The following is a 16,348-nucleotide window of genomic DNA, read 5'->3' on the forward strand; positions in this document are numbered from 1 at the left end:
ATATATACACACGATTATTAATCACGATTCATCGATTTGACAGCACTAATTTAAGTAGTACAGTCATTTAATAAATAAGATTTAGTGAAGTGAAATGTGACCTAGATATTTTTTGTGAGATTTGCTCTTGTTAACAGTTTTTGAAAAAACAAAACCTACTTCATCTAAAGTCGTAAAGGCAGTTAAAGTCAGTTAGTGTGGATCAGACATCACACTAACAAACAACATACAGAAACTGTGACTCACACACAATGTAGTTAAAGAAGGGCTTTTCCCACTCTGCTGCTCAATATCCCCAATACACTGCCAGTGACAGGTACTCAACTGTAGCATATGCACAAAATGTGAAAGTAGAAAACAAAAGCTACATTGTCTGACTGTTCTGTTCACACATGCTGTAATGTGTCTGAAGCAGATGATCAATTGCTCCATCCTGCCATTCACATCCAGTCTTCTAGACAGTTGAAAAACAGGTTGTGTAGCAAGGACCATGTGAACAAGACTAAAGAAAGGGATGAAATGATCATCCCTCAGTCTGTCAGACGAGAATAGGTTACATTAAGTCATTTTATAGTAGGACGCTCTTATATTTTTAAACTAAAACAAGAGATTTGTAGATATGTTGGTCAATATACTAAATAAGCCTTTGTTACAAATAAGTTTAAAAGCTAAAGAATATTTTTGTCCTGTTTGCAGAGGTTTTAGTGTTTATACCAACTATAGCACTTAATTGTTGTGTTTTGTGTTCATATTTGTGTTATACCTGCTTTCCTTTTGACATCACATTCTGTTCTGCTTCAGAATGAATGTGTTTCCATACAGTTAGATGTTTTCCCTCATTATGAAAGCACTAGCAGGGCTAAAGGTTTACAAAACAGATGTTTGCTTGATTGAAGAGTTGATTGCTGTAAATGTCTGTAAATGTTTACATTCGGTGTGTTGCAGCAGATGTACTTTAGGACACTCCTTTTGTTTTTCGTTTTTTGGGTTGATTGTAGACCTCAGATAGACTGTGAACATGGCGGTGCTATATCTGCTCCAGAACAGCTCAACTGCACTGGTTTTATGGTTTAAATGTACACTTTTGCTCTGGTGGAAGCGTTTAGAGATCATTTAGAAGGGCTAGGCTGCTATTGGACTGTTGAATTTCACTGGAACAAATATATCTGTTTGTTAACCACGATTCTGAAACGTGTAATGGTGGTCAAATGTGGATGTATATTTGGTCTGTTTGAGACATTTCTGTTTTCCATTAACCATGTGATAAGTTATAAAACCCTGGAATATGCAAATAATCTTGTCTCTCTTTCTCAGTTGTTTTCCTTTGTCATTCATCATTCATCCAGCAGCATTTTCTTTCCAGTGGAGGACTATATTGTTTATGTGTGCAGTTACAATGATTCAGACCATTTCTCTACTCCACGTATACACATCTGCTGATTTTACATATCAAATATGAAGCTGCTTCTAAGTCACATTATTCTGCAACTTGAAACTGTACCGCCTTTGACTGTTCCTTCATAAAGTCTCTTCATCCTTTGTCTGCACTCCCTACACTGTGTCTGTTTGTTCTTCAAATGTCAATATTTTGTTTTAAACTTACACTTGCAAGCTTGCGTTTAATTTTTGGATCTAAAATATGCTCTAAAACGATATGAGAATGAGTATTGTAGTTACTTAAAATGTCAAAGAAAAAAGGCAGTTCAAGTAAGAGTTTGTCTCTCTTCTGACACAGAAAGTTGAATTATGATGATCTGTGGCCGACAATTTATCATCATACACACTCATACAATAGGGTCATGACAATTATGTTAACCGAGAATGGTTCTACGGGGTAATTTGGCAGACAATTTCACCATTTTGACTCATAATTTCAGTGGAACATGTTATTTTCTTCGCCAGGTTAACCTCAAATTTGAATATGTATTTGAACTCAAATAAAAAATTATATGTGACCCTGGACCACAAAACCAGTCATAAGTGTAAATTTGTTGAAATTGATAAGCTTTCCATTGATATATTGTTTGTTAAAATAGGACAATGTTTGTCTGAGATACAACTATTTGAAAACCTGGAATCTGAGGGTGCAAAAAAATCTAAATATTGAGAAAATCGCCTTAAAAGTTGTCCAAATGAAGTTCTTAGCAATGCATATTACTAATCAAAAATCAAGTTTTTATATATTTATGGTAGAAAATTTACAAAATATCTTTATGGAACATGATCTTGACTAATAATTTTTGGCATAAAAGAAAAATCTAAAATTTTGACCCATACAATGTATTTTTGGCTATTGCTACAAATATACCCGTGTTACTTAAGACTGGTTTTGTGGTCCAGGGTCACATATGTATATTGCAACACTCAACAATGTACCCAACAAAGTTGGCAGTCAGTTAATATACTGCTTGACAAGAAGTCACTGTAGACAAAAAATTAGGACACTTACAATGATGTTCAAAAAGTCCACCACAGAAAATATTGAATATATGAACCATTTTTAGACGTTTGTTCTTTTAGTTTAACATAGTTGATGGACGTTTTGTGGATAAAATATAAAAATTAAAATAATAATACAATAAGTATATTCTGAAAGAAGATTAAATTTAGACATAATTTAAATGTAATTATTTTTCAGAAGTTTTATTTAACAGGAAAGGACATGTAAATTCATCATAATAATAATAATAATTCGTTACATTTATATAGCGCTTTTCTAGACACTCAAAGCACTTTACAGTGTCAGGGGTATCTCCTTATCCACCACCAGTGTGCAGCATCCACCTGGATGATGCGACAGCAGCCATAGTGCGCCAGAACGCCCACCACACACCAGCTTACTGGTGGAGAGGAGACAGAGTGATGAAGCCAATTGGAATATGGGTATGATTCGGAGGCCATGATGGTCAGAGGCCAATGGGCAAATTTGGCCAGGATGCCGAGGTCACACCTCTACTCTTTTCGAAAGACATCCTGGGATTTTTAATGACCACAGAGAGTCAGGACCTCGGTTTAACGTCTCATCCAAAGGACGGTGCTTTCTGGCAGTATAGCGTCCCCGTCACTATACTGGGGTGCTAGGACCCACACAGACCTCAGAGTGACCTCACTAGCACCTCTTCCAACAGCAACCTAGTTACCTAGTTTTCCCCAGGAGGTCTCCCATCCAGGTACTGACCAAGCTCAACCCTGCTTAGCTTCAGTGGGCGACCAGTCTTGGGCTACAGGGTGATATGGCTGCTGGTTAAACATATAGGAGGACAACACCATCAATACAAAACAATCTCGACAAAAACCAAACAAACAAGAAATTAGGGTTTTACATGTGATTGTAAAGTCTACAGTGAGGAAAAAAATTATTTGATCTCTTGCTGCTTTTGTACGTTTGCCCATTGACAAATAAATGATCAGTCTTTAATTTTAATGGTAGGTTTATTTGAACAGTCAGAGACAGAATAACAACAAAAAATCCAGAAAAAAGCATTTTAAAACAAGTATTTGATCCCCTATCAATCAGCAAGATTTCTGGCTCCAAACTGAGATTAGGAGCACTCCCTTTAAGAGAGTGCTTCTAATCTCAGTTTGTTACCTGTATAAAAGACACCTGTCCACAGAAGCAATCAATCAATCAGATTCCAAACTCTCCATCATGGCCAAGACCAAAGAGCTGTCCAAGGATGTCAAGGACAAGATTGTAGTACTACACAAGGCTGGAACGAGCTACAAGACCATCGCGAAGCAGCTTGGTGAGAAGGTGACAACAGTTGGTGCGATTATTTGGAAATGGAAGAACTACAAAATAACCGTCAACCTCCCTCGGTCTGGGGCTCCATGCAAGATCTCACCTCGTGGAGTTTCAATGATCATGAGAACGGTGTGGAATCAGCCCAGAACTACCTGGGAGGATCTTGTCAATGAAGCAACTGAGACCATAGTCACCAAGAAAACAATTGGTAACTCTACGCCGTGAAGGATGGAAATCCTGCAGCGCCCACAAGGTCCCCCTGCTCAAGAAAGCACATGTACAGGCCCATCTGAAGTTTGCCAATGAACATCTGAATGATTCAGAGGAGAATTGGGTAAAAGTTTTGTGGTCAGATGAGACCAAAATCAAGCTCTTTGGCATCAACTCAACTCGCTGTGTTTGGAGGAGGAGGATTGCTGCCTATGACCCCAAGAATACCATCCTCACCATCAAACATGGAGGTGGAAACATTATGCTTTGGGGGTGTTTTTCTGCTAAGGGGACAGGACAACTGCACCGCATCAAAGGGACGATGGACGGGGCCATGTAATGTCAAATCTTGGTTGAGAACCTCCTTCCCTTAGCCAATGGGTCGTGGATGGGTATTCCAGCATGACAATGATCCAAAACACACGGCCAAGGCAACAAAGGAGTGGCTTAAGAAGAAGCACATTAAGGTCCTGTAGTGACCTAGCCTGTCTCCAGACCTTATTCCCATAGAAAATCTGTGGAGGGAGCTGAAGGTTCAAGTTGTCAAACATCAGCCTCAAAACCTTAATGACTTGAAGAGGATCTGCAAAGAGGAGTCGGACAAAATCCCTCTTGGTCAAAATTCAAACTTGGTGGCCAACTACAAGAAAAGTCTGACCTCTGTGATTGCCAACAATGGTTTTGCCACCAAGTACTAAATCATGTTTTGCAAAGGGGTCAGATACTTATTTTGCTCATTAAAAAGCAAATCAATTTATAACTTTTTTGAAATACGTTTTTTGATTGTTATTCTGTCTCTCACTGTTGAAATTAACCTACCATTAAAATTATATAGACTGATCATTTCTTTGTCAGTGGGCAAATGTACAAAATCAGATCACTGTATATAAACAAAATAACAACAGAGTGTTTTTAAAAGCCCATTTTGTGCAAAACTACTTCCTTCCCCTACAGATTAAAATCAAAAATTGACAGTTTAATAGCTGAGCCCAAGCCTCTGTTACTAATTCCAAAATGTTACTTTAGAACTAGTAACAAGGAACGCTGAGTTGCTTCATTAAAAGCTTATTGTATTACTGTATTAAAACCAGTGAATAATGTGTAGTAGAGTATTATGAGAGAGATAGACTGGGTGAGTATAATTACCTGCATCTGATACAGCATTCATTCTTCAGCTCAATCTCATATTCACAATTAAACATTACTTTGAATGTCCGCTGAGGAAAGCGTTATCTTTGTCTCAATGTTAATATCCTTTAAAGGTGCCATAGAATGCATTGATACAATATTTTAAATTGTTCTCTGATATGTACATAGAAGGTATATGGCATAGGAAAGGGCAAAAAATTTCCAGAAACGGTTTTACAGGTCCATTTACAACTACAGGGTTTGTCCCTAGAATTAAATGGTCTGTTATTACCTTATTTGGAAGGTTCATGAATAATAATGATGAGCTCTGCTCTGATTGGCTGCTTCACAGAGCGGCTCATTTCAGTAGCTCTCACATGAAGGAAAATATATATTTAATCACGGAGCTTGAGCCGCTATTAATATGCGGTTTATTGAAACTGCCGTTTTGAATGCACAATCATTTTACTTTCACTTTTGTGATCGCATGTGGTCTGTGTAACGTTATACTGTAGCGGCAGTACTTAACACATAAGTTTAGATGCTTGTCAGTGATGCTCAGGATCTGTAAATCATTTGCCATCGTCCGCGCAGTCATCTCTCCAGCTCTCCATTTATGTGGTAAGTGAAATCTTATGTACTGCAATATAACAGGCTACCGCTAGCAGTAAGCTAACCGTGTCCCTTCAGTGGCTCGTCTTATTTTACATCTCCTGCACAACCTGGAACATAACATTTATTCCCGTGATCTGCCATTTTTGCTATTGTCCTCGCTTTGAGGACTTCTGATGATTGAGCTGTGCAAATGTTGGGGGCGTAACTATTAATGATCGCGAGTCTTACGTAATAGTCGCTGTTATGTTAGGATTGACCAATTTTTCAGTGGTCTTTTGCAAACACCAGATTTATATAAGAAGGAGGAAACGATGGTGTTTGAGACTCATGGTATGTCATGTCCATGTACAGAACTGCTATTATTCAACTATGCCAAGGTAAATACAGTTTTTCATTTTACGGCACCTTTAATCTGTAAAGGGTGATTTCTCATGACAGCATTTCTCAGTGCATTTATTAGCGGTGTCAAGCTGTTGTTGAAACTAAAATAACTTACTTTTATAACAGCGTGTATTTTACAGTCTAAAAGTCTTTACTGCTGACTCATAAAAACAGTCTCTTGTCGCCATCTAATGGTAGAACGATGTAACTAAAATCACCATTACAAACACCTGCATCGTTTCTCAATACTAAACACTATTAATAAATACTACTATTATTCATATAAAATATAATTTATTGAATACAAATATTTAGTAAACAACAACAACAGCCGTCATAAAAATTGGCAATTCAGTCACATGTACACAGGCAGTGCTCTGAGATACCAAAAAACATGGTTACTGTAGTTAAACCATGGTAACTACAAATTAGCCATGGCTTTGCAACACTAACCATAATTTAACATGGTATTTGTAGTAAAACTGTGGTTATACAAATGGTAGTCTATAAGCTTCTCCTCCTAAAACTACATTCTGTGACAGAAACAGTAATATTTTTTTAATTATAGTGGATTTGAGGGTCCACCATGACACTTGCTTTAAGAAATACAGCAAGGGGAGTGATACACTTACAAATTTTGAAACGGCTGTTGGAGTTCTGTTGCTCTCTTATATTGCACTCCTATTAGCCAATCAGATTCGAGGACCAGAAAGAACTGTTGTATAAAAAACTTTTTTAAGATATATATATATATATATATATATATATATATATATATATATAGGTCCTTTTCAAAAAATGAGCATATTGTGATAAAGTTCATTATTTTCTGTAATGTACTGATAAACATTAGACTTTCATATATTTTAGATTCATTACACACATTTGAAAGTAGTTCTAGCCTTTTATTGTTTTAATATTGATGATTTTTGACCACTAATGCAGTGGTCCAAAGTACTTTTTTTGGATGAAAGCAAATTTTGCATGTCATTCGGAAATCAAGGTGCCAGAGTCTGGAGGAAGACTGGGGAGAGGGAAATGCCAAAATGCCTGAAGTCCAGTGTCAAGTACCCACAGTCAGTGATGGTCTGGGGTGCCATGTCAGCTGCTGGTGTTGGTCCACTGTGTTTTATCAAGGGCAGGGTCAATGCAGCTAGCTATCAGGAGATTTTGGAGATGAAGATTTCATTTTTCAGCACGACCTGGCACCTGCTCACAGTGCCAAAACCACTGGTAAATGGTTTACTGACCATGGTATTACTGTGCTCAATTGGCCTGCCAACTCTCCTGACCTGAACCCCATAGAGAATCTGTGGGATATTGTGAAGAGAAAGTTGAGAGACGCAAGACCCAACACTCTGGATGAGCTTAAGGCCGCTATCGAAGCATCCTGGGCCTCCATAACACCTCAGCAGTGCCACAGGCTGATTGCCTCCATGCCACGCCGCATTGAAGCAGTCATTTCTGCAAAAGGATTCCCGACCAAGTATTGAGTGCATAACTGAACATAATTATTTGAAGGTTGACTTTTTTTGTATTAAAAACACTTTTCTTTTATTGGTCGGATGAAATATGCTAATTTTTTGAGATAGGAATTTTGGGTTTTCATGAGCTGTATGCCAAGATCATCAATATTAAAACAATAAAAGGCTAGAACTATTTTCAAATGTGTGTAATGAATCTAAAATATAAGAAAGTCTAATGTTTATCAGTACATTACAGAAAATAATGAACTTTATCACAATATGCTAATTTTTTTAAAAGGACCTGTATATATAATTGCCATCAGTGGATATGTAATGCACCCTGTAAAATGACTCTAAGAGGTTACATATTTATAAATGTATTATTTATAAAGGTGTCGGGTCGGATTTCGCGGGTATTGTCAACTTTACCTCATTCGTTTTTGCGTAGTTGTGTCACATCCGTAAACTAAATTCGGTGGGAGGTCTGTTGTTCAGACAGGTTTTATGCGTAACTAATGAGCAGAATTTTTAGCAATGGATCTTACAAGCAAATGAAAAGGTGAAAAAGAGAAAATAAATCTCATCAGACTAGGCTTTCAGAGATGGCGACAACTTCGAGGCTTCAAAGGATTTAAAAACATTCAGAGGACTGTTTAGCTCGACAGAAATTGTCGAGTTAATTGTTATTGACTCTGAAAGTCACGTTTATGTAACCAGGGGTGCACAGATACCCTCAAACTCCGAAGAGCTGAACAGAAGCCGAACTCACGAAAGAACTAAAACAAGTTTTAGCGTCAGCCGCTACAGCGCCAAATCGTTCGTATTGCAGCTTTACATTTTGATATGAGTTTGCTTAGTTTAAAGTTCTAACTGAATGTTCCCACGACTGACGAGACACATGAAAGAGTTGCGAAAAAAAAAATCAAACCGCTGGATGGCGCATTTTAACCAAAATTAAAAACAAGTAGGAAATGCATTTTTAATGTAGGCTACTACCATATGAATTACTGTTTTCTTCCAATCTGTCTCGCTCAAATAAAGGTCAAAACCATTTTGAGCAAGTTATTTTAGCTAACGGATGTTTGGAACCATTTTTGTAAAGTAATTATAGCTTCATTTATACTGTGAATACATGGTTACCAAACACAAGCAGCTATTTGACAGTAGGCTTTGTTGGCTAACACAAATAGCCAAAAGTAACAACAGACTACATTCTGTTATTTTGACAAAATACCGGTTGTTTTGAGATCTCATATTTTTTGCTTTGCTGCTTATATAGTCCATATGGTGGATCTAAATATTTGGACAGTTCTGGACACACACAATAATGAATTAAAATAGCTGACAAACTGGTTATCAAACCAAATGTAATTATATTTGCAACAAGTGAATCAACGGCAACTATCCCAAAGTGATTTTTAATGGATGTGTAAAGTTGGTTTTCACCACAGGTTATTAGAGAATTTTGGAGTATGTTTTACAATAAAATACTATTTTGGTCTGTACTTAAAATTTTTTAAGTAAAATAGTAATTTTTAATGGAATGTTGCAATGTACAAGCAACAGAATCTCTTCTGTAAATCAGCGCGAGGGCTAGGCAATAAGGTTTTCTTATGGTCAGATTAAGTCCCTCTCCTCAAGCAGTCTGTCACTCGCATTAAACAAGTGCAGCAATTAGCCAGTGCTTTCTACAATCCAATCAATTCAATCCAATTGTTTTCTTGTACAATAAGCCGTTTCACTCAATTACCGTTTCATGTTGAACTATTACATCTGTTCGTTTTAAATCCTCTGTTGTTTAACTCCTTGATTACAATAAATTTGAAGCAGTAAATGAGGAACTAAAACAAAGGATCAGTTTAATTCGGTCATGAAGGCAAAGCAGCAGTGAGTGGAACTGTTCGAAAATAATTATTAAAATAATTATAGTACTTAAATAAATATTCCAGGATCTGTAAAGGTTTGATCAGTCCACACTTGTTGATTACCACACAAGTTAATTTAGCCATTTCCTTCAGAAAAACAGAGTATGTATTAAAATAAAAAACAAACAAAAAAACTTTTCTGTGTGAAATTATTCAGTTTTACTACTTAACGACTGTAAAAATGATGAAAATAACAGCAAATAATACATCTGTTTTAAAAGAATAATTAATAATAATAATTTAAAAAAGTGTTTTTAAAGTGTTTTTTGTCTCTTTTAAGGCTAGATTCTACAGGCAAAGTCAGTTTTTTTCATGCATTGATTAGTTTTAAGATTTTGGGCTATTTGGATTTTGATGAAGTTTTTTTTTTTTTTTTCCAAACATCAAAATACAATGTTAAGTGTTTTGGTGCATTTTATCAATTTTCATCTGTAGATTTAATTTACAATCCATATCTTTAAAGGTGGTCTTTTTCTCAAAATTATTATTATTTTTTTTTTTTTACAGAAATATCCACTGGATACACCAGTTTTCACAGTTTATTTCCTATGAAGATTTTTTTGTATAAAGGTGTTTGTATAAAATTTGCCTGATATAATACAGCATTTTATTCATAAATAAATTGTGAAAATGTTTTTTTTTTTTCTGGATGTTGACAGAAGTTTCTGATTTATGGTGTGATAAAAAAAAAAATACAAAATCCGTTCTTTTGACTTTAATATGTCAACAAAATGACAACTTTGGAAATGAACGGGAAGCATATTTTATCTAGTGGAAGTGTTTGGTGATGCACAATTATAAAATCTTTCTCAAATTTGGAACACAGATTTATGCCTTTGATTGCCTTTGATTTTGTAAATTCTTTATAATATTAAATGTGAACTTCGATAACTTTTTTGTTTAACTTTTTCAACTTTTTTTTTCACTGCCAGTTGTATTTTTTAAAAAGAGATTCAGGATTTATGACAGTTTAATTAGAAAATATTATTTTTTGGTCTATGTTCAAAAAGTGGTTAACAGATCATAAATAACCTTAACCTATTTTTAGAAGTTTCTGATTTATGGCATGATTAAAAAGAGAAAAAAATACTTTTGACTCGGCAAAATTAAACAAGAATGTTGACCCTGGTTTGTTCTAGAAATGTATGCAAATGAATGGATATTTAATTTAAACATAACATTTCAGATAACTGTGGTTACTCTGACCAAGCACTGGTGTAAGCTTGAGGAGAATTGACTTCATACATCCGCTAAAAAACATCTTGACCCCAAACAAACCTAGGTTGATGTTTTCTTATTTATTGCTACACTTTCTTTTTAAATCAGGATAAAGAACAAATACCATTTCTTTCTGACAATAATGCAGTGAAGCATGTACAATCCTAGCAGAAAGTAAAGAAAGATGAATTATTCTGAACAGCTTTGTTTGATATGGCAAATCATCTTTGTGCTTCTCCACTGGGGCGTTCCTGTAATTTTCCACAGTTCTTCAACTCGTCACTCATTCTGGACAGCTTCACTTGAGTTTATTTGAACAGTGAGGGTGTGATGTGTCAGCTTTGGTGGGCCGCGAGGTCTGTATGCGTGAGGCCATGAATACATGCAGCATTTCAGATGAAATGTGACCAATACTTTCCCAGAAACCTTCAGAAGAAATACAAGTGTCTCCTGTTAACAGCTTCAGGACAATAAACATCTCAGTTCTAAGTGTAGAAAAGAAATTCTTTAAAAATATACAATATATCACAAAAATAATTAATTAATGTGGATGGTTCATTTACTCTTTAACATGGTGCTGAGTTTAAAGTTAACACATTTTTAAATTCGTATTTTTTTGTTACTGTGTTAGTGACATTAGCAGGGTTTCTGCAGGTTTTAAAACGGTCTTAAAAGTCTTAAAGTCTATCAGTCTTAAATTAAAGTCATAAAGTCATGTCAATATGTCATGCACTACAAAGATGAATATCTTTCTCAGTATTTCAGTCTTGTCCTGTTACAAATATCCTTAAATTAAGATACATTTGCTTTAGATGAAGAATTAAGCTATGAAGTCTTGATTTCTGAGAAAATGAGCAAAATTTTGTTTAAAACAATAACAAATGAAGTTAGATATAAACTTGCCATTCTGACCTTTTTTTTTAGAATTGCATGATATAAACTCTCAATTGCAAGTTATAAAGTCAGAATTGCAAGATATAAACTTAAGATTCTGACTTTTTTTTCAGAATTTTGATATAAACTCTCAATTGCGAGTTATAAAGTCACAATTCTGACTTATTTTTAGAATTGCATGATATAAACTCTCAATTGCAAGTTATAAAGTCAGAATTGTAAGATATTAACTCTCAGTTGCAAGTTATAAAGTCAGAATTGTAAGATATAAACTTAAGATTCTGACTTTTTTTTTCAGAATTGTGATATAAACTCACAATTGCGAGTTATAGACGCAATTCTGACTTCTTTTTAGAATTGCATGATATAAACTCGCAATTACAAGTTATAAATTCTGGATTGCGTGATATAAACTCTCAATTTCAAGTTATAAAGTCAGAATTGCATGATAAACTTTCAGTTGTGATTATAAAGTCAGAATTGCATGATATAAACTCTCAATTGCAAGTTATAAAGTCAGAATTGTAAGATATAAACTTAAGATTCTGACATTTCTTTTCAGAATTGTGATATAAACTCTCCATTGCAAGTTATAAAGTCAGAATTGCATGATAAACTTTCAGTTGTGATTATAAAGTCAGAATTGCATGATATAAACTCTCAATTGCAAGTTATAAAGTCAGAATTGTAAGATATAAACTTAAGATTCTGACATTTCTTTTCAGAATTGTCATATAAACTCTCAATTGCAAGTTATAAAGTCAGAATTGTAAGATATTAACTCTCAGTTGCAAGTTATAAAGTCAGAATTGTAAGATATAAACTTAAGATTCTAACATTTCTTTTCAGAATTGTGACATAAACTGTCAGTTGCAAGTTATAAAGTCAGAATTGCATGATAAACTTTCAGTTGTGATTATAAAGTCAGAATTGCATGATATAAACTCTCAATTGCAAGTTATAAAGTCAGAATTGTAAGATATAAACTCACAATTGCAAGTTATAAAGTCAGAATTGTAAGATATAAACTTAAGATTCTAACATTTCTTTTCAGAATTGTGACATAAACTGTCAGTTGCAAGTTATAAAGTCAGAATTGCATGATAAACTTTCAGTTGTGATTATAAAGTCAGAATTGCATGATATAAACTCTCAATTGCAAGTTATAAAGTCAGAATTGTAAGATATAAACTCACAATTGCAAGTTATAAAGTCAGAATTGTAAGATATAAACTTAAGATTCTGACATTTCTTTTCAGAATTGTCATATAAACTCTCAATTGCAAGTTATAAAGTCAGAATTGTAAGATATTAACTCTCAGTTGCAAGTTATAAAGTCAGAATTGTAAGATATAAACTTAAGATTCTAACATTTCTTTTCAGAATTGTGACATAAACTGTCAGTTGCGAGTTATAAAGTCAGAATTGCATGATAAACTTTCAGTTGTGATTATAAAGTCAGAATTGCATGATATAAACTCTCAATTGCAAGTTATAAAGTCAGAATTGTAAGATATAAACTTAAGATTCTGACATTTTTTTCAGAATTGTGATATAAACTCTCAATTGTAAGTTATAAAGTGAGAATTGCAAGATATAAACGTACAATTCTGACTTTTTTTCAGAATTGTGATATAAACTCACAATTGCAAGTTATAGTCGCAATTCTGACTTCTTGTTAGAATTGCATGATATAAACTCACAATTCCAACTTATAAAGTCAAATTTGCATGATAAACTTTCAATTGTGAGGTTTAAAGTCAGAATTGCATGATATAAACTCACAATTGTGAGGTTTAAAGTCAGAATTGCAATTTTTTTTAAATTTCACAATTCTGACTTTAGACCATTTTAAGACCCAAGGCATAAACTCGCAATTCTGACTTTTTTTTTTTTTTTTCAAAATTGTGAGATATAAATCACAGTTTTCACAGAATACAAGACTTTTTGTCTTATTTCATCTTGCTCCTCAAGTAAATCTATCTTGATTTAAGAATCTTTAGACAGTTGGACTGGAAAACAAGACTAATGTACGGATGAAGATCATCATTTTCTTTATTTGGGTAAAAAGGTCCTAAAATGTCTTAAATTTACCTTATAAAACCTACAGAAAACCAATGACCCTTTAAAACATTCCCTCTTTTTGTGCTGCAAAACATCCACAGCAGTGAATTTCTCTTTTTAGCACCTTATTTTTTGTTCTTCCAGACACATTAAGGTGGTTGAAACCTCAGTGCCACATTTTGCTTCTGTCTAAATGTTTATGGACACAGTTCGTTGAAATGTACGTTTGTATACATGGACATAATCATACTCTATGAGTGTAATGAGTACGTGTGCAGCATCTCTCAGCACTGATTGTGGGTTTCCTCACTGTTCCCTTTCAAAACAAATGTGGTCAACCACTGAAAATGTTCCCTGGATGAATCACCGACAGTGATGATGATAATTACCCTCTCCATTAGCATGCATGTGGTGGAACGGGTGGAATCTGTTCAATTTTCACATCATTTTATTTATTCGTTTTGGATTCTTATGAAGTGGACTGTTCTCCACTGAATCGTATAATAGAAGGATATTTTGCTGTAATTTAAATCTCTATTTTAAATAAATCTGTAATCGCACTATTTTTCTCAGCTCTTTGTTTTATGAGATGTGGCTCTTGTTCTGGGTAAAATTCCTAAAGTGGTTTGGAATCATAGTGCTCATGTTGAGTTGTCATTTCATCTATGATTCACATGCTAAACTGAGTCATTTCTAATCAACTAAATATTAGCAGACATGGACAAAGCTGTGATATAACATTTGTTTGTGCTCTCAATTCCACGTAAAGTTTTTGGTACTCTATGTTCACACAAGCAGAAAAAAAAATCTGACCTCATTGTGTATCAAATCGGTTTCAGTTTAAACAAGAAAATAGTCCAAACAAGGAGAAAAAAGAAAGAAAGAAAGAAAGAAATAAAGAAATAAGAAAGAAAGAAAGAAAGAAAGAAAGAAAGAAAGAAAGAAAGAAAGAAAGAAAGAAAGAAAGAAAGAAAGAAAGAAAGAAAATGTTAGATTTGTACAAGCTTGATCCAAACTAACTTTGGAATCAAGAAGTGGTTTGAAATGGAAATTTGTTAATGAGTCTCTCAGTGTTCAAGACAGATTTGTTTTGATTTGTTTTTCCACATTCATACACTCAGACCCAGCTTCGGACCAGCTATGAGATGCCCGAGCTTGGTCCCTACGTTTGATCATACTTTCATGTTTTGTTTTCATGTTTTGATCCTTCTGCGCCACAGACCATTCCTGCGATTCACAATCGAAGGACAGGCATATCAGTATAAGGTCCATAATTGTCCTGTCCCTGTCGCCCTGTGTCTTCATTGACGCCCTCGTTCTGCTGAGAGAGCAGGGCATTCACATTCTCAACTACCTCAACGACTGGCTCATACTAGCTCAGTCTCAGGATCAGTTGTGCGAACACAAGGACTTGGTGCTCTCGCCACTCAGCCGGTTGGGCCTTCGGGTCAACTGGGAAAAGAGAGAACTCTCCCCGATGCAGAGGATCTCTTTTCTCTGTATGGAGTTCGATGTCGGGGAACAGACAGCACGTCTTACGCAGGAACACGCTCAGTCGGTGTCACGCTGCTGGGGCTGCTTCATATGAGACTGATTCAACACTGGCTCCATGGCCAAATCCCGAGGTGGCCATGGCAGCGAGGCACTCACCGGGTCCAAGTCACACTGACCAGCAGCCAAACTTTCACCCCATAATGTCAGACCTGGCATTTCTCCAGGCAGGAGTGCCTCTGGAATAGGTCTCCAGGCATGCTGTGGTTCACACGGATGCCTCCACCACTGGCTGGGAGGCCACGTATGATGGGCATGCAGTGTCGGGGGTTTGGATGGGCCCCCAACTGCACTGGCACATCTTCTGCCTGGAGTTGTTAGCAGTACGCCTTGCCTTGAAGATTAAGGAGGATGGGGAGCAGGTCCTGCCAGTGGTGCCTTGCAGGCCTACTTGGACCTGGATCCCGGAACTAATGCTCCTCGTGACATCCCCTCCCTGGCAGATTCTTCTGAGGAAGGATCTAATGACTCAGGCAGGGGCACTATGTGGCACCTGTGTCCAGACCTCTGGAAACTTAATTTCTGGTCTCTGGAAGGGACGCAGTGGTTATAGGTGACCTAGTCTCAGCGTCAGACGTCACGCCCACGGAACGTTGGCTGAACGTCTGATGCATATGGTACACATAACTGGAAACACTTCAGGAATGTCGAAGTCATCATCTCCGGAATGCTGGGAGACGCGAGTGTCGCGTTTATTTTCGGTCCGCCGGGAAACAAAGCGCAGACTGATTTACTCTGCATTTTGCTAAAAGGTGCTTATGCAGACGCCATTGTTGTTATACACATTTGCGACGTTTGCGAATAAATTACTGACTTACTGCTTGTTCTCCCTCTTCTTTGTTATCTTTCAATGCTGGTTATTTCAATGACTGACTTGTTGCACGCCAGTCTGTTGTTGTGGGGGCATTTCCACGCACCGAAACGTGACACTGAAGGAAATGAACTGTGATTGGTTGTTTGACATGTCGATCAAACGGTCTTATGGGCGGGCCTTGGCCAATGAAAGCTGCCATGAATTCCAGACCTTCAGCCGTCAGCTGGCTACGCGAGACTATAGGTGACCTACCCCAAGAAGTAGTAGACACCATTACTTTTATGAGAGCACTTCTACTAGACACGCTTACACCTTGAATTGGATCCTCACCAAGAGG

At 36.0% G+C, this 16,348-nt stretch overlaps 1 protein-coding gene across 1 annotated transcript in view; it reads left to right on the plus strand.

Annotated features, from left to right (window-relative positions):
- The window catches only part of ranbp3a (RAN binding protein 3a), a 35,062-nt gene extending 19,828 nt beyond the window's left edge, over positions 1 to 15,234 (plus strand). The window contains exon 17 of the mRNA XM_073825552.1: positions 14,867 to 15,234. Coding sequence (XP_073681653.1) covers positions 14,867 to 15,234 — 368 coding nt within the window. The remainder of the gene's footprint in view (positions 1 to 14,866) is intronic.
- The last annotated feature ends 1,114 nt before the right edge of the window (positions 15,235 to 16,348 follow it).

The sequence above is a fragment of the Garra rufa genome, chromosome 20 (genome assembly GCF_049309525.1).
Source record: "Garra rufa chromosome 20, GarRuf1.0, whole genome shotgun sequence".
In the NCBI taxonomy this organism is placed as follows: Eukaryota; Metazoa; Chordata; class Actinopteri; order Cypriniformes; family Cyprinidae; genus Garra; species Garra rufa.